Source organism: Carassius auratus, chromosome 27 (assembly GCF_003368295.1).
Source record: "Carassius auratus strain Wakin chromosome 27, ASM336829v1, whole genome shotgun sequence".
NCBI lineage: Eukaryota > Metazoa > Chordata > Actinopteri > Cypriniformes > Cyprinidae > Carassius > Carassius auratus.
In genome coordinates, this window is record NC_039269.1 from 10778112 (window position 1) to 10800201 (window position 22090).

The following is a 22090-nucleotide window of genomic DNA, read 5'->3' on the forward strand; positions in this document are numbered from 1 at the left end:
TCAGTTCAAAATGTTTTATGTACATTTAAATGAATAAAAATGTGTTTGCATTAGTTAATCTCACCCAGATGAATCCATGAACTAATAAGTGTGAAGATAAACATAATGCTTGATGTACCGGATGCCAAAATCAAGATGACTGCATCTCTGAGACTAGGGTCTGTCTCTTTAGTTGATATTTATCAACGTGTTTTTCTTTCAGAGCTTTTGCCACTAGATTTACTAGTAACAGTCTAATCTCAAGAAATACTTGATAAAGAAAACCTTGTATAATAGACATGCTCATTTGTTTTTACCTGATAACACTTCAACAAAATGTATGATTGCTTGACCTTCTGCTAAGCTTTCTGGTTGTGTCCAGTTTGTGGCTGCAACATTGTGCAAATATATTTTTAGAGCATCATACAATACAAAGACATATAAAGTTGTTTTGTTTTGTTTAGTATAGCTCATCAGGTTGTTAATTTAGTTGTTTTCCCTTTCATTTTGTACAGTGTTGATGTGTTTCCTGTCACTGTGGGCTTCAGGGCACAGTAGTACATTGCAGAGTCTGATACTGAAGAAGAGGAGATCTTCAGATCCACACGGTTTTTTTTCTCATTTACTCTGGCAGACACTCCAGGAATTGGAGGGTCAGCTGGCTGCTCAAGGTTGGAGTCACTAACCAGAAACAAAAACTGAGGTTTGGTGTTGCTGTATTGACGATACCACAGGAGGGAATCACTGCTGTAAGACCCATTGTAATTACAGGTCAAAGTAATGGAGTCACCATTGTTAGCAAGTTCAGATGAGTAGAGAGGAGCTATTCCTTCTCCACCCGCATCACCTGAAAAAAGCAGAGCATTACACTTTAATCCTCAATCATCACACATTATTAATGTCTGATGATTTATATTTGAAAGGCTTACTCAAAGGATTCCAAATAAATGTCACATAACTTACCTGAAAAGAGAAGAATGAGCCAGACACTGCATAGAAACATCCTGGATCATCACGAGCAGCTCAAACTCTAACTCACAGACTCTGACTGATTTTGTGCACATTTCCTTTTTTGAACTGTTACACCAACTGAAGATTCAAATCTTCTGTAATCTGAGTGAACACTGCCATCTTCTGTACAGTTTTTGTTATTGCTTTAATAATTCGTTACTTATTGCAGTAGCTATTAGGGACAAGTAGACAGTATATTTGATTTTATTTGATTTTAGATTCTGTTGATTTTTTACCAATCATTTGAGTTTACAGGATGATACTTAAGCATCATCACAGTTAAGGCTACGACGTCTTTTTATGAGACATAAAATGAAACGTAATGTTTGTACATTTGTACAAAATGGAAATAATGCCACCATGTGGTTGTAGTAATGGAATTAAATCAATCAGCTGTGAAAGAGCAAGGTTATCATTCATAACAGCATATTTTGTCTGCCTTTTTTGGGGTTTTAAAATATGGGCAGCCAGTTTATAAAATATAAAGTTATAGGGTTATTTTACTGAACCACCAAATCCACAATGTTGTCCTCTGTTACTGCAGCAGAACCTTTAGAAATTAAATGGTCATCTTTTTATGATGAAAAACTTAAACATTCAATGAATTGTATCCTGAAATCTTGACCAGAAACTCTTGCATATTCATTTTAAAATTTTATTTGATCATAATTGTGTTGAAATGTCTAATATATATATATATATATATATATATATATATATATATATATATATATATATATATATATATATATATTTATTTATATTTATTTATTTTGTGTGTGTGTATATATATATATATATATATATATATATATATATATAGCTATTTAAAAAAAGAAAATTTCATCAATACATTTGAAATATGCATTTTCTTTGAACTTCGATAACTTAATTAATCTGCAAATAGAAAACATGAGCTATGACAAAAGAATGGAGATTCAGTTGTTTTTTTCACTTCATAGTGGTTTTTGTACAGTGTTCTTGTGTTTCCTGTCACTGTGGGCTCCAGGGCACAGTAATACAGAGCAGAGTCTGATACTTCAGCAGAGGAGATCTCCAGATCCACTTTCTTATCTTTCATGCTCATTTTTCCATCCATTCCAGGGATACGGGGATCTGCATATTTTACATGTTTTGTTGATGCCTCCATGACAAGGAGCACAAATTCGGGTTTGGATCCAGGATACTGGCGATACCAATGAAGACTGTTTGCACTTCCCTCATATTTGCATGACAGCATGACCGGCTGCTTTTCAGTGACATGAATGTCATTCTGCAGTGGTCTTATTGACTGTGCAAATGTAACTGTAGAGAATGGACAACTTTCAGTTAGAATGATAAGATGAAAACATTCACAAAATATATATTGCTTGGGAAAGCAAATGATGAAATATTATTTTTATTAAATTATTTGCTATGAACTGGCATAAAAGATTGTCAATACAATTAATTACAATTCTATCTTTAAACAAAGCTATATACAGTACTGTTTATCACTTACGTTCTGTTATTGAAAACACGAGCAGACAGCACAGAAGCATCATCTTTGCACCACAAACAGCGAATGAAAACTGCACACAGATGTGAAGTTTTGTGAGGTCCACCCAAAAGCTCCACCCACAGCTTGCAATGTACAGTATAAATGAAAACATTCAGAGATATCACATTATCAGTGTACCAGATTTAGTGTGAAATATTGTTTAACTGAAGATTGATATGATAAGAATGGGGGAAAAAAACTAGTCAATTCTATAATTGAATTCAATTCATCTGAAAATGCCAAGCTTTGCGAATTTATAATTTATAAATATATATATATATATTTTTAAAGAATCTTTTTTTGCTTTTGTTCATAAAAAACTGAAATATAAGGTGACAATATAATACATAAATACATAAAAATACAATATATAAAAATGTATATAATGTAATGTATTATAATAAATTGTATTAAAATATTATACAATTTGAGTAAAATTAACCAAAATATTTCTTTATTATTTATTTAAGCTTATGATAACAGTGAAGGTAAACCAATGCTTTTAGAAAATTTTGAATTGAAAATTGACAATTGACATTATTATTTCAATTATATTATTGTCAGAGGATATTTAACATACTACATAATAAAGACTTCCCATAGAGGTTTTTGTACAGTGTTCATGTGTTTCCTGTCACTGTGGGCCTCAGAGCGCAGTAATACAGAGCAGAATCTGTTTCTTCAGCAGAGGAGATTGTCAGATTCACTTGTTTTAGATCTTTGGAAGCTTTTGCTGACAGACGAAGTGAAAGATCAGGTTCTGAATATTCTGTGACGAGAATAAGGTGCTCGGGTCGAGATCCAGGATATTGACGATACCACTGCAGATTATCTACATTGCCACTGTAGTCACAAGTAAGAGTCACTTTTTCACCTCTGAAAACATGCTTTTCAGAAGATAATGGTTGTATTGTGTTTGCAAAAGAAATGCCTGTAAAAGAAACAGAAAAATGCATCTTTAATAATAAAAAAGAAATTAGATTTAGCATCATAAACTCATACTTAGATTCTCTAAAATGGTTTTTATTCTTTATCGTAATGGGGATGATACCCTGAAAATTAGAATGTCCCTTACCGACGAATAATGAAAATGTCCAACTGAAGAGAAACATGTTGGATGATCTTCTGAAAAGGACTGAGGGCAAAGTCAGTGAAAGAAGACTTTGAATCCCCAACTTAGCAAAAGAGCTCCACCCTCTGAGTCTTCATATTCTCTGATAAATAATGTCTGTGACAAGGATTTAAAGACATAAACACTTGTTTAGAAATAATTCTGATATTCTGATATCATTAATTATTTTTTTGAATGTTTGCTAAAGATGTAAATAATGTAATATTCATTGTCTCAGGTTTTTGTACAGTGTTGAAGGGTTTTCTGTTACTGTGCACCAGGGCACAGTAGTATACTGCAGCATCTTCTACTTCAGTTTTGGAGATCTCCAGGGTCAGATGTTTTTTGGCCTTTTGTGCTTTAGCAAGATGACGGTCCTTCTGCTCTGGATCCAGAGTTTCCAAAGCTTGTAAGAGAAATTCAGGGGTAGAGTTGGGATACTGTCTGTACCACTGCCAACTTCTTATATCATTTCCGCTGTAGTTGCATGAAATAGTCACTTTTCCTCCTTCAAATGCATGATTTTCAGAAGAGATGCGTGTTATTGCATTCGCAAAAACTCTTGCTGGAAAAAAAAATGGAACAAAAGTGATATTTAGTGATATTTGTGCACCTTCGGTAACTGTATATTCATTAATATACTTTCCTAGACGTATATAGATATTTTAACAAATATAAATATTAAATGAAGATACCTGTAAGAATAGCCAAAGCGCTGAGGTAAAACAAGAGCATTATGACTGTTGGAGATCATAAACAAAATGAGATTTTGGAAATGGGGCCTCCAACAGATGTTCCTATTCTCATCAAGCTCCACCCAAAGAATTGTGGGACTCTGTGTTGACTCTTAAAAATGTATAGTATAGTAATAGTAATAGTATATTAATAGTTTTAATAGTTGCAGGAAAGAGTCACCTTTCCTCCTTCGAAAGCATGATTTTTAGTATAGAGGGCTGTTAATGCATTTGCAAAAACACTCTCTTGGAAAATATAAGCAACACAAATGTACAGTATCTGTTTCTTAATATTTTTTATAGGGGTATATAACCTCCTAGCAAATATAGATATATTAACATTATGTAAATATATAATTTTAACTGTTAGAAGTGTCAAAATGTTAAGGTAAAACAAAATCATTGTGACTGTAGGAGATTATCTGTAAAATGAAATTTGGAGAAACACAGGACTGTCAGCTGTACTCATCCTCATCAAGCTCCACCCAAAGGATTGTGGGACCCTCTGGTGATTTCACAACTGAAATCTTCTACTGCAAAAAGTCATTTTTTATTTATATATTTGGTTTGATTTTTCTATGTACAGTACATTGAAACCAACCAACACATTAAAATGAGCAAGTAAAGGCATCAACATAATATCCATCTTAAATGTATTAGGACATTGGTGAATTGAGGAGAAGTGGGTTGTTACCTGATTAGTTGAAAAAAAAAAGTATCATTTATACAATTCAAATTGTTACAGTATTGGGACAAAGTACAAATCATGTCATGTATGATTTTGAAATCAACAAAATCTCCAAATATATATATATATATATATATATATATATATATATATATATATATATATATATATATATATATATATATATATATATATATATAATTTTTTTTTACTGTGACATGAAAGGCCTTGAATCTGAAATATATTGTTTTTGTATAGGAACCCTTAGTTTCCTGTGATTGTGGGCTGCAGTGCACAGTAGTACACAGCTGAATCTGTCAAAAAAACCTTTGAGATCCGTAGATCCACTTGTTGGAGGTCTTGATCAAGTTTGCCAGAAAATCGTGATATGGTTATTGGTAAGTCTGGACCTTTGTGTGAATAGCTGTAGACACGGAAGACTGGTTTTGATCTCGGATATTGTCTGTACCACTGCGCATTCAGCACTCTTCCTGTGAATCCTTTGAAACTACAGGATATGGTGACATTTTCACCTACAACAGTGCTCATAATAGGTGAAAGTGGGAAGACTGCATTTGCCTCTGTGTCACCTAACAAAATAAGAACAATAATAATAATAATAAAAAAAAAACTTGGTTATGAAACAACATAAGTAATTAAAATAAATTTAAAGGAAAGGAAACATGTATGTGCATAAGTTATTCTCACCCAGGTGAATCCATAAACTAATAAGTGTGAAGATGAACATGATTGATATATTGGATGCCAAAATCAAGAAGTTTGCTTCATCATACAGACGTACCTCCACTTTTGTGAGATCCCAGAGACACAAAACTCCACCCTCAGAGTCATATGAATGTCACTGCAGCGTTTTTTGTCTCCTTGCAGTATTTTAGTCCAGGGTCTTTCACTGCAGTACAGCACATCTTTATCAACATGATTTGCTTTTGTAGCTTTGTTAATAACATGCCTTTTAAGTTACTAAATCATGCTTTTCAGGGGGACTTTCTTGCATTTGCAAAACACTAGGACAATATCAACAACAGCACTCTATATGTTCATTAATATACATCTTTTATGGGATTATAGATATGCTATATAACAAATGTGAATATCAAATTTATATACCTGTAAGAATTTCAAAATCAGGGAGGCAACGCTGAATCATTTCTAAATTGAGAAGTGTGTTGCTGCACTATTGATCTTTATCAACACATTTTTGCTTTTGTACAATTGAAAGAGTCTGTACTTCTAGAGTTTTTCGTTTAGTTGTTTTCCCCTTCATTTTGTACAGTGTTGATGTGTTTCCTGTCACTGTGGGCTTCAGGGCACAGTAGTACATTGCAGAGTCTGATACTGAAGAAGAGGAGATCTTCAGATCCACACGGTTTTTTTCCTCATTTACTGTGGCAGACACTCCAGGAATTGGAGGGTCAGCTGGCTGCTCAAGGTTGGATTCACTAACCAGAAACAAAAACTGAGGTTTGGTGTTGCTGTATTGACGATACCACAGGAGGGAATCACTGCTGTAAGACCCATTGTAATTACAGGTCAAAGTAATGGAGTCACCATTGTTAGCAAGTTCAGATGAGTAGAGAGGAGCTATTCCTTCTCCACCCGCATCACCTGAAAAAAGCAGAGCATTACACTTTAATCCTCAATCATCACACATTATTAATGTCTGATGATTTATATTTGAAAGGCTTACTCAAAGGATTCCAAATAAATGTCTCATAACTTACCTGAAAAGAGAAGAATGAGCCAGACACTGCATAGAAACATCCTGGATCATCACGAGCAGCTCAAACTCTAACTCACAGACTCTGACTGATTTTGTGCACATTTCCTTTTTTGAACTGTTACACCAACTGAAGATTCAAATCTTCTGTAATCTGAGTGAACACTGCCATCTTCTGTACAGTTTTTGTTATTGCTTTAATAATTCGTTACTTATTGCAGTAGCTATTAGGGACAAGTAGACAGTATATTTAATTTTATTTGATTTTAGATTCTGTTGATTTTTTACCAGTCATTTGAGTTTACAGGATGAAACTTAAGGATCACCACAGTTAAGGCTACAACGTCTTTTTATGAGACATAAAATGAAATGTAATGTTTGTACATTTGTACAAAATGGAAATAATGCCACCATGTGGTTGTAGTAATGGATTTAAATCAATCAGCTGTGAAAGAGCAAGGTTATCATTCATAACAGCATATTTTGTCTGCCTTTTTTGGGGTTTTAAAATATGGGCAGCCAGTTTATAAAATATAAAGTTATAGGGTTATTTTACTGAACCACCAAATCCACAATGTTGTCCTCTGTTACTGCTGCAGAACCTTTAGAAATTAAATGGTCATCTTTTTATGATGAAAAGCATCACTGATGTAAAATACACAGATCTAGTGATGAGACATGCTATACTCTGCATGCCATGTTTCTGACCATATTTACTGGAAGACATTGAATATTTGTAATTTTAAATTCAATTTGCTACACCATTTAAAATAAACCAGTGAGGTCAACAATGGTGAATTAAATTTGGCAAAAGAAAATAGTGATCTGTCACAGTACATTTTATCTTTCCCTTAAACATTTAAATGAATTTTATCCTGAAATCTTAACCAGAAACACTTTCCTCTTCATTTTCAATGTATTTGTGTTGAAATGTCCAATATTTTAATTTTTTATAGCTATTTAAAATAATAGTAATAATAATTAATGTGAAATATCTTAAGCATTTTTTTGAATTTCGATTACTTAAAGCTGCAGTAGGTAACTTTTGTAAAAATGTATTTTTTTACATATTTGTTAAACTTGTCATTATGTCCTGACAGTAGAATATGAGACAGATAATCTGTTAAAAAAATCAAGCTCCTCTGTCTCCTCCCAGTGGTCCTATTGCCATTTGCAGAAATACATCGCTCCCGTTAAGAAACAACCAATCAGAGCTGCGGTCTGTAACTTTTTTATGTGTTCAAAATTTACAAAATGTATATAATAAGTGAGTTCACCATGAATCCATTTTCCAAACCATGGTTTTAGTCTGTCCTTGAATCACTAGGGTGCACCTATAATAAGTGTTTATATTCAGACTATTTTAGATTGCTTCGGGGGCACCGCGGCGGAGTAACCCAGTACCTTTGTGATTCTTCATAGACATAAACAGAGAGAAGTAGTTCCGGCTACGATGTTCTTCCGCAAGACGCAAGCAGTTCTGTTTATTAACCGCTAGAGCGTCAAAAGTTACCGACTGCAGCTTTAATTAATCTGCAAATAGAAAACATGAGCTATGACAAAAGAATGGAGATTCAGTAGTTTTTTTTTCATTTCATATTGGTTTTTGTACAGTGTTCTTGTGTTTCCTGTCACTGTGGGCTCCAGGGCACAGTAATACAGAGCAGAGTCTGATACTTCAGCAGCGGAGATCTCCAGATCCACTTTCTTATCTTTCATGCTCATTTTTCCATCCATTCCAGGGATACGGGGATCTGCATATTTTACATGTTTTGTTGATGCCTCCATGACAAGGAGCACAAATTCGGGTTTGGATCCAGGATACTGGCGATACCAATGAAGACTGTTTGCACTTCCCTCATATTTGCATGACAGCATGACCGGCTGCTTTTCAGTGACATGAATGTCATTCTGCAGTGGTCTTATTGACTGTGCAAATGTAACTGTAGAGAATGGACAACTTTCAGTTAGAATGATAAGATTAAAACATTCACAAAAGATATATTGCTTGGGAAAGCAAATTATGAAATAATGTTTAATTATTTGCTATGAACTGGCATAAAAGCTTGTTAATACAATTAATTACAATTCTATCTTTAAACAAAGCTATATACAGTACTGTTTATCACTTACGTTCTGTTATTGAAAACACGAGCAGACAGCACAGAAGCATCATCTTTGCACCACAAACAGCGAATGAAAACTGCACACAGACGTGAAGTTTTGTGAGGTCCACCCAAAAGCTCCACCCACAGCTTGCAATGTACAGTATAAATGAAAACATTCAGAGATATCACATTATCAGTGTACCAGATTTAGTGTGAAATATTGTTTAACTGAAGATTGATATGATAAGAATGGGGGAAAAAAACTAGTCAATTCTATAATTCAATTCAATTCTTCTGAAAAAGCCAAGCTTTGCGAATATAAAACATATATATTTTTAAAGAATCTTTTCCTTTTGTTCATAAAAAACTGAAAAAAAGATGACAATACAATACATAAAAATACAATATATTAAAATGAATATAATGTAATGTATTATAACACACTGTATTATAATATTATACAATTTGAGAAAAATTAACCAAAATATGTATTTATTATTTTTTTATGCATATGATCACATTGGAGGTAAACCAATAGTTTTAGAAAGTTTTAAGGACATTGACATGATTGTCAATTGACATTATTATTTAAATTATATTATTGTCAGAGGATATTTAACATGCCACATAATAAAAGAGGTTTTTGTACAGTGTTGTTGTGTTTCCTGTCACTGTGGGCTCCAGAGCACAGTAGTACAGAGCAGAATCTGTGACTGCAGCAGAGGAGATTGTAAGATAGACCTGCTTCTCCATCTTATTCACCCTCCCATTCAGTCTTGGGAAAGGGGGGTCTGCAGGAAGTACACTATTTGATTCATAAACAAGAAGCAGAAATTCAGGTCTGGATCCAGGATATTGTCGATACCAATGCAAACTACGTGCTTGGCTATCATATTTGCATGACAGAATGAATGTCCCTCTCTCAGTAGCATGTTCTTTGGTTTGCAATGGTGTTATTGACTGGGCAAAAGATTTACCTGCAAATAAAGCATGAAAAAAATCAGGTAAAAATACACACAGAATGTTCAGTATGAAGTTATGAAATTTTTTTTATCGTGTATTAACATAAATTAATAGTATTTTTGGTAAATATATCTCATAAATCTAAAGTAAAACAATGAATTAAACCTACTCACCCTGTATGGCTAAAATTACAAGTAGGTATAAAAGAGAAGCCATTTTCGCACTGCTAAAGAACAGACTGAAGTCAGTTTAGAGATGAACCCCAACACAATATCTTGAAGCTCCACCCACTTCATTGCTATGTGATTATAATTTCATAAAATGATACACTCTCTCTCTCTCTCAAAAAAAAAAAAAGGTGCATGGTATCTTGAAGGGTTTATATTGCAGAACCTGATTTTATCAAGTGCAACATGTTCCTGGATCGGTATGTTTGTTGGTGCCGAAAAATCGTGATAAACCAATTTGAAAAAAATCCATCTTGACTACTAATATGTAGTATTTTATATGTGAATAGGTAGTCTAGTATATTCATAATCATCACATTTGGCATCATATCAAAATGGCAACTTTTTGACAACAAATGTGAGTGGTAAAAGTGATTAGATCACAGATTAGTAAATGCTTTAATAATGAATGTAATGAGAAATGTCAGAAAACATTCCTCATTGTGCAGCACAACATAATAATAATGCTCCTGATGCACTGACAAAATTAAGACTAAGATGTGTCAAAATGTAGACTGCATACTGGTAAGAACTGTAAGAACTTCTAGTTAAATGCATTTCAGTATTCTGATTTCTTGAACACAATGACAATTGAAACTCATTGGCACACAATTCTGGACCAAAATGTTCAAATATAAGCATTTATAATCACCCCCCGAGCACAGACACTGAATTCTATTTTAATGTGTCTGATTTTTGTACAGTGTATGTGTGTTTCCTGTCACTGTGGGCTGCAGGGCACAGTAGTACAGAGCAGAATCAGTTAATGCAGTGCCACCGATCTCCAGATCCACACGATTTTTCTCCTCATTTAATCTAGCAGATATTCCAGGAATTGGAGGATCAGCTTGTTGTCTAAATGCAGCTTCATTAACTAGAAACAGGAAGTCTGGTCTGGATCTCGGGTACTGACGATACCAGTGGAGAGCATCTGTAGCAGCTGATCCGTTGTAATCGCAGGACAGGGTGATGGTGTTCCCTTCTGAGACAAATGCATTCGGAGAGACTGGTGCTATTCCCTCACTAGAGGCATCATCTAGGAGAAACAGAGGAAGATACTGTAGATGGGAATAACAAATGGAGATGAACAAAACTTTGTGTGTTCTAGTCATGTTTATTTGATTTATTACATGCATCGTACCTGTTAAGAGGCAGATAAGCCACAGACGAAACAAGAACAGCATTACTGACATGGAGCAAATGAGCAACTATGTTTAACTATGTCTGAATCCTCTGCATGCCTGATATGATTGTCTTGGATCTCCTCCTCTTATGTGCCCCAGAAGAAATGGTTCAGTTTCGATTAATGATTGAATACTGCCATCTTGTGGATCCTTTTAGCCATCACATCACAAGTCTCTATAGCCATACATTGGCCTGGAGAAACACATCTCAGTAAAATAGTCATCAAATAAAATAAAATTCACGAGGATAATTGTAAATATTTGAATTAATATTAATTAGGTAATTGTTTTGCCTCTTAAAAAACAAGAAAAACATCTGGCTCTACTTAGTATTACATATCACATCACATTATGGTGCACACAACTGTGAGTGATAGTGATAATGCTTTCACATGCAATTGATTGTGTTGGATATTTCAGCAGTTTGCTTTGTACATTCAGTTTAACAGCATTAAAATGATTCAGTTGAATTTATGTATATATACATTAAACACTTACATTATGTTCTTACTTAAATTATGTTCCTTTTTCTAAAGCCAACTAATGGTTTTATAATTACATCTGTGCATTTCTGCACTTGTAATATGTAGGTAAAAGTGGTTAACTAAACCAGGGTTATGGAGTTTACACAGAAAAACATAGAACATTTGACAGTGATGTAATTTCATCACCAATTGTGTATTGCACATGGTGTATGGAGATTTTTGTACAGCGGTGTTGTGTTTTCTCTGATTGTGGGCACAAGGGCACAGTAGTACAGAGCAGAGTCTGTCACTTCAGCAGAGATGATCAGATCCACTCGCTTGTCTTTCATACTCATTTCACCATCCAGTCTAGGAATAGGGGGATCTGCATATACTACAGACTTTGTGGATGACTCAATGACAAGGAGCAGAAATTCCAGTCCAGATCCAGGATATTGTCAATACCAAAGTAATCTCTGTATGCTGCCGTCATATGTGCACGACAGATTGACTGACTTCTCCTCAGTAACTTGTGTTCTGACCTGCAGTGGTGTTATTGTCTGTGCAAAGCATCTATCTGTAAAATGTGTGTATAGAACTTGTTAATAAAAAGCATGAAAATGATAAAGTATGACAAAGTATGAATAAATGCTGTTGAATTATTATAAATCAGACATTATATACTAACATATATTATTGACAGCAGAATCAGAATGCACAGGAACATCATGATTGCATTGTAAAAACAAAATGAAGCTCATAATTAAGAAATGAAAGTCTCTCTCAAAGCTCCACCCACAATCTAAAAAAAATCAGTAAAAAGAAGGCACAACGTACTGTATTGAAATTAAGGAATTTTCCATATATATTTTTTAAACATGTTTTTTTTTTTACCTGTATTTTGCATTTTGCACATGCATTGCATTGTGTTTTTACATTAAAGGAAATGGCCATTAATATGGATAGTGTCCATAATTACCTTTTTTAAAACAGTGCACACATTTTATTATCTGTAATCTATAAATGTTTCTGTGATTTTGGCCAAAATGAATGAATAGCAGAGAAAGAATGAGAAAAGAATGCATGATTTTACCTGGGTGTGATCACATATTGTAAAATCATTGTATTTTTTATTTTTTATATATAAAAAAGTTTTTTATCGTGCCATATCAGTTGGACACACTCCTTAAAATATTCTGTATAGATTTGCTTTGTAAAGTAGTGGTATTTTTTTTCTGGTTGATTTTATTAAGATTTAATATTTTAGGTGCACGTGAAGCCATTTCTCAAGTGTGTTTCCCTTTTGCAAAAAAGTGGATGTATAGCTTCAACGTACATGTCTATTTCAGTGTCAGACAGCTGCAGGTGTTACCACAAACTCATTATATACTAATTTGACTGTTACCTATATCAGGTTTGGTGATTCATCTGCACTTCAAAGGCAACACCAATACAGACAGAGATGAATATCAGTTTAAACTAGAACTGTGCTAGAAATGAGTTATTCTTGAACATCAAAGCACAGTGACAACCTAAGCTTAGTGAGATGAGGAGATGCATCTTAACAACTTTTTACTTTTATTTGTACAATGAAGTTAGCACAGCAGCAACAAAAATACAAATAAAATACAAATAATCTTAACTGATTCAGCACAGTGGTTAATGTGTATATAAGTAAAGTTGTGATGTATAATACATTTCTCTCTGCTTCATGTTTTCGTACAGTGTTCTTGTGTTTCCTCAGAGCGCAGTAGTACACAGCTTCAGCAGAAGAGATTTTTTGTGTTTATATTAATTCTTGGTGTTAAGCGCTGTGGTACAATATGTTGTGACTCATCAGCCTGCTTTCATAGTGGTAAAGGAGGAACTTTGGTGTAGATCTGGGATATTGACGGTACCTGTGGAGATCATCAGGTGCTCCACTGTAGTTACACGTCAGTGTTACATTTTTTACCTTCTAAAACTTGTTTTTGTGAGTCATGCAATGTTTGTCAGGATGTTACCCACAGTGTTTGAATCAAAAATAAATAATTTATATAAACAAGAAAAATCGTTAAAACCAGACTGTAAAATAAAAGGTATCACAATCTCTTCATTATTTGAAGACATTAATTTTGAGAAATGAATCAAAACTCTGGTATGAAGAACCAAAATGAGAAAGACAGGAAGGCACATGTTGGTTGATGCTCTGACAGAGTGACAGCGTGATTCCATATTAGAAAATAAGCCAGGTCAAACTAATCTTAGCGCACCACCTACATTCCTGTACCCACTGTGTGAGAAAACAAAAAAAACATTGACACCCATGATTTTACTGTTGTGGTTCTTATATATGACATGAGTTGATGATGGTCAATATGGCTTTGAAACGACATGGCATGAGAGTAAACCTTTTAGTGACTAAGCACTGAAAATATTCAAACAGTAGCCAATGTAATCCAGAGAAGTGCAATATATTGCAATATATTTTCTGTAAACAAACAAGAATTAGGGAAGAACAATGTTAAAAAATAAAATTAAAAAATAAATGCACTTGCAAAAAATACATTTATTTAGGCTAGTTCCAAAGAGCTATGCCCTGAAAATGAAGTCACTGGTGACTTAATTCTGCAGTGAGGATATATTATTTGCATGTGTCAAACATTTTAAAATGTTTGCTGGTCTGTCTGAAATTGATGGATTAAGAATAAAATCTCCAGCCTGATCTTGCAGGAAAACTTAGCAATTTTCCAAGATGGTGACTTCTTATGCATTCATATGATGTGAATTATATGAAAATGTGACATTTTTTTGAAACATGTAAGCATGAAAGGACATAGTTAAAAAAAAGCCATTAGGTTGCTGAAATCTCTGCTTATTTATATTAATTTCATTGTCAAATGTATTTACCCTTTTACATTAACAGTACTTACCCTTTTCACATAGAGAGAAATAAACAGTAAAACATTAGTTTTAAGAATATAATTTAGCTCTTCTGTAATGATTCTTAACTTTTCAATTCATTTACTTTGATTGGTGATAATTAAATAATAAATAGATTTTAAAATAATAATAATAATAATTTTAATAATATTTTCCTGAACAGTATAATTACTGTGATTCTGAATAGATGTGAATCATATGCAGTGCAGTGATGCAGTGTTTCTATGGTATTAGTATATTTTTCAGTACTTAAATGGGCTTTGTTAAGACAGATTTAGGTTTTTGTACGGCGCTGCCATGTTTCCTCACACTGTGGGCTTCATTGCACAGAAGTAAACTGCCGAGTCTGTTACTTTCACAGAGGAGATATCCAGATCCACAGAGGTTTTCTTTTCATTTAATTTCACGGACATTCCAGGCTCCATGGTTTCAGACTCCCTGTTGTTTTGTAGAATCAGAAGAATAAAGTCTGGTCTTGATCTTGGATACTGACGATACCAATACAAAGAAAGGGCTGGGGAGTAGTTGCAAGACAGTGTTATCTGATCCCCACTCTTCCCATGGACCTCCGTTTGGACAGGAGTGATGACATCTCCACAGCAGCCAGCTGAACGAGAAAAATGAGTATTTGTTAGTGTAGGTTTATTACGATGTTGTATTTTGGTTGACCTTGGTGAACCTGACCTCAGGAGCATTGTTTTGTAATGTTCTAATGAAGACAAATCTGAAACGTTTGTGTTTAAGGTTAAAAGTAATACAATCAAACAGAAATTGAGATACTCACCAAATGTAGATAGAAGGCTAAGTAAACAGAGCAGCATTGTTCAGGCCGATGCTTTGACTGACAGCTCTGCTTGTAGTTAATCTATTTCAAAACCACATCCTCAGGATGGCCTAGATGGTGTCAAAACACTAAAGCCCCTCCTACTGACCCCAAACTCACATGTGTTAGGTCTAGAGGTGTGGGTCCAGTCAAAAAAAAAAAAAAAAGCTTCTAAATGATTTAGAGAGCAAACAAGTTAACAAAATAAATTCAAGCTAGATATTTAATTTTATTATACAGCAGAATCAGACCCAAATTCACCAGCAAAACAGAATACATCTAGACACATAGTGATTCAACTCAGTCACAGACTATACATTTTCGAATTTGTTTAATTGTGGTTTTAACAATTTCTCTAAGGGTTTGGATTTGCTGTAACTTTCTGAGAAATGACATGGGTTTTACATGGATATTTAATATTTATGACAATGCAATATATGTACATGTTCTGCATTTCAACACTTTTGTATTCACAGTACCACTGCTTTATTAAATTCTATTAATCTCTTGGTTTTGCCTACTGTATCAGTTGCAGGTGTTCCCACATACAGTAAATGGTTATGGCAGATAATACATTTTGGTTTGGCTAAACTTTGATGTTTCTGAGTTCAAAGTAGGTGTGTTTTTGTAAAGCTTCTCAGAAACTTTGTATCACTGTGTATTTCCACAGAGCGCAGTAATAGAGAGCTGAATCTTTCAGAGTGGCTGATTTAATAATCAGTTCAGTGGATGTTCTGGATGTTGAAGATTCAAAACGAGCATCTGGTATATGACTCCTGTCATCTCTTGATCGTGCACCTTTCCACAGTATATACTGTGGCTCACTGTTAGGATACTGTCTGTACCAGTAAAGATCGATGTCTTCACTGCTTGTTTCATATGAACAGCTCAGTGTCACACGACTGGCTTCATCTTGAATAATAACAACTTGATTTGGTTCCATTCGATCACCAAGAGAAACTGAAAAGGAAGTAAAAAGTGATATGTAAAAAAAAAAAAGATAAATTAAATTTAAGTTTTGAAATAATACATTGATATTTCTAGAAATTCATACAAAATTGACATTAAATACCTGATGCAGCTATTAGTAATATAATTAGTACTACTGATCTCTTCATCCTGAATTTACTGATCGGCTGTGTATACTGTTCACAATCTTTTAAAGTCACATCCTTTTACTTGTCACATGTCAACTTTGTACACATGCTCCTGATGTTAAGCATCATAAAACGTGCTGCCCCCTTGTGGCATCTGTGCACACTCTCTGGTCTGACAGGTTGCTCTAAACCATTCTGTTCTCCGTTTAGCTCTGAGTGGGTTTTTGTATGGTGTTCATGTGTTTCCTGCCACTGTGGGCTGCAGTGCGCAGTAATACGCTGCTGAGTCCTTCACATCTGCAGGAAAGATTTCCAGATTCACCGTCTTGTCATCTTTATTAACTGAAGCTTTCAGCCGAGGATGAGGAGGTTTAGCCGTCTGATTTTGTCCTGACTCCATGATTAGAACAAGAAATTCCGGGCTAGAATCGAGGTAATGTCGATACCACTGCAGATTATTCATAGACACAGTGTACTTGTATGTACAAGAGATCGTCACTTTTTCATTGACCTTTGCAATGACTACAGGAGATGTTGGGGTAATGCTGTCTTGTATACTCGCACCTGAGAAGAATGTTGAATTAGCATTTTAATGAGAGTCAAATCAAACCACATTTATTTGTATAGCTCTGATACAATACATATTGTTTCAAAGCAGCTTATCAGAAATAAACAGGAAAATAACAGTTTTCTCAAATTAATCAATTATCAAATTACTACTGTAAGCAACTCTACAGAAGAAGATTGTCATTATTCAGCTCGAGTCAGTTAAGTGTTGATTCAGTTGAGGAAAGTAACTTTTCAAAGCAACTAAAGTTTCATCAAATATGCACTGCTAATCTGCAAAGAAAGGAAATGTATCTGTAGAACTGAAAACTTACCAATGAATGCAATTAAAACTAGTAGCAAAAAGAAAGCCATTGTTTAGAATGATGAATTCCTCGTGAGCTTTGCAGAGCTACCACTACAGCCTACATACAAACAACTGAAGCTAGGGTTTTTAACACCCAATCACAGTGCAGTGATGTCTCTGGCAGGTGTCACCAGATGCTGTAGACTTCGAGGGGCTGATACAAATGCATAAACCAATGTTCTTGTGATCTCCAATAGTATAAACTAAATAAGTAAATAAATATTGCTTACTGACTTAAAAAGCCAATGTATGTACTGTATGTGTATCTTTGTATATAGTTTAAAGTGCTTTGTATACAGTAAAACATGATTTTAACAGAATATATATATTTTTTATAATTATAAATGTATAAATGCAAATCAGAATATATTATTTTAAATCTGAATATTTGGAATTTAATCAGAATACATATTTATAAATCAGAATATAAAAATAAAAGTCTTAATATATATTATGTAAATCATGAATATATAGAAGTAAATCTTTAAAATAATGAATAAGTCTATACATTTACATTTATGTATTGTGATTGAGAAATATGTGCTTCTATATATTTAGACTACAATTTGCATCTGATTTATAAAAATATATTCAAATTTTCTTTTACAAATTTACTATTTAAATTTATATATTCAGATTTTATATAATACTTTCCTATTTGGCGCTTCATAATATGTATATAAATATGTTTTATAGAAATTATATACAAATGTTTTAGATGTAAGTAGCGACTGACTAATTTTTTTAATTCATGTTGTTGTTGTTGCTTTATTTATCAGCATTAAACTGTGTTACTTTTATCACATACAAACAATGAGAATGGCATCAAACTATTAACTATTACGAGGGCTGTGAAGTTCAGGTTTTTGTTTAAACACTCAGTATCCTGTTTTCACAGTGGGCCTCAAAGCACAGAAGTACAATGAAGAGTCAGACAGATGAAGGTTCTGGATAGTCAGTGAAATTCTTCTTGAAACAGAATCCAGCTGGGACTGAAATCTTTTGTTGGGGAAGTCTTTGGAATTACTTCCATTTCCAAAATTATGTCTTACTAAGATATATTCTGGATATAAATTCTTTGTTTGCCTGTACCACAGCAGAGCAGGTATTGTGTCTGTCGTATTATATTCACACTTCAGTGTCACGGTCTCTCCTGTGTAAGCTGAAGAAGAGCTTGATGACTGACGTAAAGTGTGTTGTCCTCTGCATTCTGTGGAGAGCACAAAACATTCTTAACTCACACTGCCTCTCACATCACATTCTCAAACAACAGAAATAAATAACTAGAAAGTGCCGTACCTAGAAAGAATACAACAAAAAGCACATCCCTCAGCCTAGTTCTCATGATGGACCAAAAGCAGTTTGCTACAAAGAGCTGAAAGATTGACTATATAACCTCTGAACTGTCAGGGTTGTGTATCCTTTCATTGTAGGTCAAAACTCTGGGTGCTCCCTGCTGGTATAATGTAAAAATGCAGGATCGTTCTCATGCTTATGATCATCTCCTGAACTTGAACCTGAAAGATATCAGTGTCAGGGCCAAAAAGAAAGCTTGGAAAGAAGATTAAAACATAGACATGACAGAAATCATGGGAAAATATATGGTCATTCATGTATTTCTTCACTACTGTGAATCCATTTACAGTAAACTAGTGAACTTGCCCGTGAAAAACTGACCAATGGCGAGGGTGACTCGAAAAGGACACACAACCAATGCTTTTAATTGTTTTAATGTATGTTTTAATGAAATGTAAATGTTTTATTTGTTTAATAAAAAATATATTTTTATAATTTGGTTTCTGTTTCACTGTAATGATTTTTTTATCTAGAAGTAATGATCTTTGTGTGAGAATACAAGATAATTCTACTGAGACCCTACTGGTTCCATGTTAGTTAGGCTTGGTACAGATGTAACTGAGTTACATGATGGCTCAGGATCAGCCGGATCTGAGTTAACTGTCAGACACCAGATGGACATGGATCAATTTATAAGAGCTGGCTGGATATCTGCTGGATTGCGGCATAGATCTGAGATCCATGGTTTTGGCTCTGAATTGCCCGGATCAAGTTTCAGCTTGACATAGGTTAGACCTGGGACTAATGTTAAGCCAGCATCGAGGTGGGATGGAAGAGGATCAGTCATTAACTTACAACCAAGGCTAGGTGGACCTGCTTGGGAATCCACTTGATCTCGTTGTGTCATTGGCTCAAAAACAAGTAGATCTGCGGTCACTTTGTTGCCCCTGCCACAAGAAAGTGCAACATGCTTAACAGCTCTCTATGATCACAGGAATAATGATCAAATGATCAAAATACAGCATTTTAATATGATTTCTTAATATTTGTTGTGGTGATCTTGTACTTTTGACAAGTAATGTTTTCTAAAGTAATATTTAGAAATCATTAATATTTTATTACTATTTCCATTAGATTCTAATTTTATTCCTAGCCTGCTGGGCCATTCTTCATAGCGGCTGCTGCAGGAGAAGCTTCTTGTTGTTTTTTTTTCCTCCAGCTGTCTGTGGAGAGTCACTCAACATCAGCTGAGCATCTGCTGACACGTAACCGCTGGAGTAGAGCTCCACGGACTCAAACCCAGGAGAAACACATGTTGACATGCTGTATCGCTGTCAAACTTTCTGAATTTTTGTCGACTGTCAATCAGACTGCCATGTCATGTCATAATCTACTGGCATTTTATTAAGTTATTAAGTTCTTTGATCAACTTTGATATATTCATAGTGTTCATCTTTAATGAACTGGTTTGCATTTAACATTAATTTGACAGGAATGTATTCATTTGCTCTTGTCTTTTGTGCATATCACAACTATATTATTACTATTATTGTATAAATAATATTTGGTTGGCTTCAACCAAAGTGATAAATGGAAATAAATATACATGCAAAAATAATAGACAGAAAGAAACTCATATACTTATGTTCCCTGTCTTTAAAAAATCACTACATTTGAGTAGATAACTTAAGTAGATAATTTTCACTGCTTGATTTGATATCATAAAGCCACAAAAGACATGTATTTCACAAATAATTCAGCCAATGTACTGAGCCTAAAGGACCACTAGATGGCAGATTACTCAAAAGATAGACCACGATAATTTACTTTTTTCATAAGGACATATTTTTCTTATGTACAGTATTAGGGCTGTTACACTGTTTAGCTGTTACAATATCTTAACTTTTTGAATGAGGACTATATGAGTATTTTTTTTAAATAACTGTGTATATGTATGTTTTTGTACAGTGTGGATAGGTTTCCTGTCACTGTGGTCTCCAGAGCACAGTAGTACAGAGCAGAATCTGTCACTTTGACAGAGGAGACGATCAGCTCCACACGGTTTTTCTTTTCATTCAGTCTCGCTGAAAACTGAGAATCCAGTTTCGCTGCTTTCTGGACCCGTCCAGAGGTTTGCAGAATTAATAAAATATATTCAGGAGCTGATTTGGGATATTTACGGTACCAATGCAAACTAATTGCAGCTGAGTAGCTACAGGATAAAGTTAAATTGGCACCCTCCTCGTCAACAACCTCAGTTTGGTCTGATGTAATAGGACTCTCAGACCTTCCACCTAAACAATTATGATAAACAGAATTAGATATACAGTAGAATCTGAACTATAACAACTTTTGTTTTGTATAAAGTTTACAGTGTAATTATATTTAAATATTAAATGTACATTATTCTTTTAAGACAAACCCAATAATAAAAATATCCTTAACTTTTATTTAATATTAAATTATACTCACTTCCAACAGCACAGAGCAGGATAACTGTGGTGAGCAGCATCACGATGAACTGGCACATCTATGATGGCACTTGAGATCTTTACAGCTGCTTGAAGCTCCTCCCCTTAACTCAGAGTGAATATTGAGCATGAAAAACACATGTGATCTCAAGCTGTAAGGTTTTCGTACAGTAACATTTGATTTCCTGTCACCGTGGTCTGCAGTGCACAGAAATACACTGCAGACTCTTTAACTGTGGAAAAGGGGATTTCCAAATCCACACGATTTTTGTCCACGTTCAGTTTTCCAGATAGGCGGTCGTCTGAGGTCTGTATTACTTTTCCAGAATTTTGTAGGATGAGCATGAGGAACTGAGGAGCTGATGTATGATGCTGTCGATACCAAAGGAGACTGTATGCCGAGGAATAACTACAGGAGAGTGTTATGTTCTCAGTCTCATTTGCACGCACTTCTGAGTGTTCAGGGGTAATGGTTTCTGCGCGAGTTACATCTTAAAAAAACAACAACAAGAGAAATATATTTAAATGTATAATGAGATAAAAATAAGTAACAGATTTAAAGTAATATGGAAAAAAATAGCCACCTGCAAGAGTTAAGATCCAAATAACTATGTACAGCATCATAGTGAGACTTTAGGCAGAGTAAAATAACATAACATGACAAGTGACAAACTGAAGTCTCCTCTGGAAGCTCCACCTGTTTCCTCAGAATGGATTTTCACATTGGTTTGTATTCTTCATTTGCAAGGTGTAACCACATCTCCTGCTGCTCAGAATATTATTTATTGTAGGGATGGAAGTATTTTGTGGTGTGAAAGACA

At 34.3% G+C, this 22090-nt stretch overlaps 11 gene segments (V, D, J or C); all 11 read right to left on the reverse strand.

Annotated features, from left to right (window-relative positions):
- Positions 1–337: 337 nt before the first annotated feature.
- On the reverse strand, positions 338–1240 carry LOC113046374 (T-cell receptor alpha chain V region RL-5-like). The segment is given in 2 exon segments: positions 338–826; positions 943–1240. Coding segments are annotated over 2 exon segments (414 nt in total).
- A 642-nt stretch (positions 1241–1882) lies between these two features.
- Positions 1883–2640, reverse strand: LOC113046278 (T cell receptor alpha variable 18-like). The segment is given in 2 exon segments: positions 1883–2295; positions 2492–2640. Coding segments are annotated over 2 exon segments (456 nt in total).
- A 500-nt stretch (positions 2641–3140) lies between these two features.
- LOC113046376 (T cell receptor alpha variable 25-like) lies at positions 3141–3688 on the reverse strand. The segment is given in 2 exon segments: positions 3141–3461; positions 3606–3688. Coding segments are annotated over 2 exon segments (348 nt in total).
- LOC113046279 (T cell receptor alpha variable 13-2-like) lies at positions 3678–4409 on the reverse strand. The segment is given in 3 exon segments: positions 3678–3758; positions 3890–4206; positions 4337–4409. Coding segments are annotated over 3 exon segments (438 nt in total).
- Positions 4410–6197: 1788 nt separating this feature from the next.
- LOC113046377 (T-cell receptor alpha chain V region RL-5-like) lies at positions 6198–6984 on the reverse strand. The segment is given in 2 exon segments: positions 6198–6689; positions 6806–6984. Coding segments are annotated over 2 exon segments (471 nt in total).
- A 1341-nt stretch (positions 6985–8325) lies between these two features.
- LOC113046280 (T cell receptor alpha variable 18-like) lies at positions 8326–9006 on the reverse strand. The segment is given in 3 exon segments: positions 8326–8334; positions 8437–8744; positions 8935–9006. Coding segments are annotated over 3 exon segments (360 nt in total).
- Positions 9007–10697: 1691 nt separating this feature from the next.
- LOC113046378 (T cell receptor alpha variable 14/delta variable 4-like) lies at positions 10698–11331 on the reverse strand. The segment is given in 2 exon segments: positions 10698–11135; positions 11241–11331. Coding segments are annotated over 2 exon segments (408 nt in total).
- A 3537-nt stretch (positions 11332–14868) lies between these two features.
- On the reverse strand, positions 14869–15511 carry LOC113046379 (T-cell receptor alpha chain V region RL-5-like). The segment is given in 2 exon segments: positions 14869–15276; positions 15454–15511. Coding segments are annotated over 2 exon segments (339 nt in total).
- A 1135-nt stretch (positions 15512–16646) lies between these two features.
- LOC113046380 (T cell receptor alpha variable 14/delta variable 4-like) lies at positions 16647–17623 on the reverse strand. The segment is given in 2 exon segments: positions 16647–17153; positions 17471–17623. Coding segments are annotated over 2 exon segments (369 nt in total).
- A 2471-nt stretch (positions 17624–20094) lies between these two features.
- On the reverse strand, positions 20095–21449 carry LOC113046381 (T cell receptor alpha variable 30-like). The segment is given in 2 exon segments: positions 20095–21092; positions 21271–21449. Coding segments are annotated over 2 exon segments (435 nt in total).
- Positions 21316–21917, reverse strand: LOC113046383 (T cell receptor alpha variable 30-like). The segment is given in 2 exon segments: positions 21316–21760; positions 21854–21917. Coding segments are annotated over 2 exon segments (384 nt in total).
- Between the last annotated feature and the right edge of the window lie 173 nt (positions 21918–22090).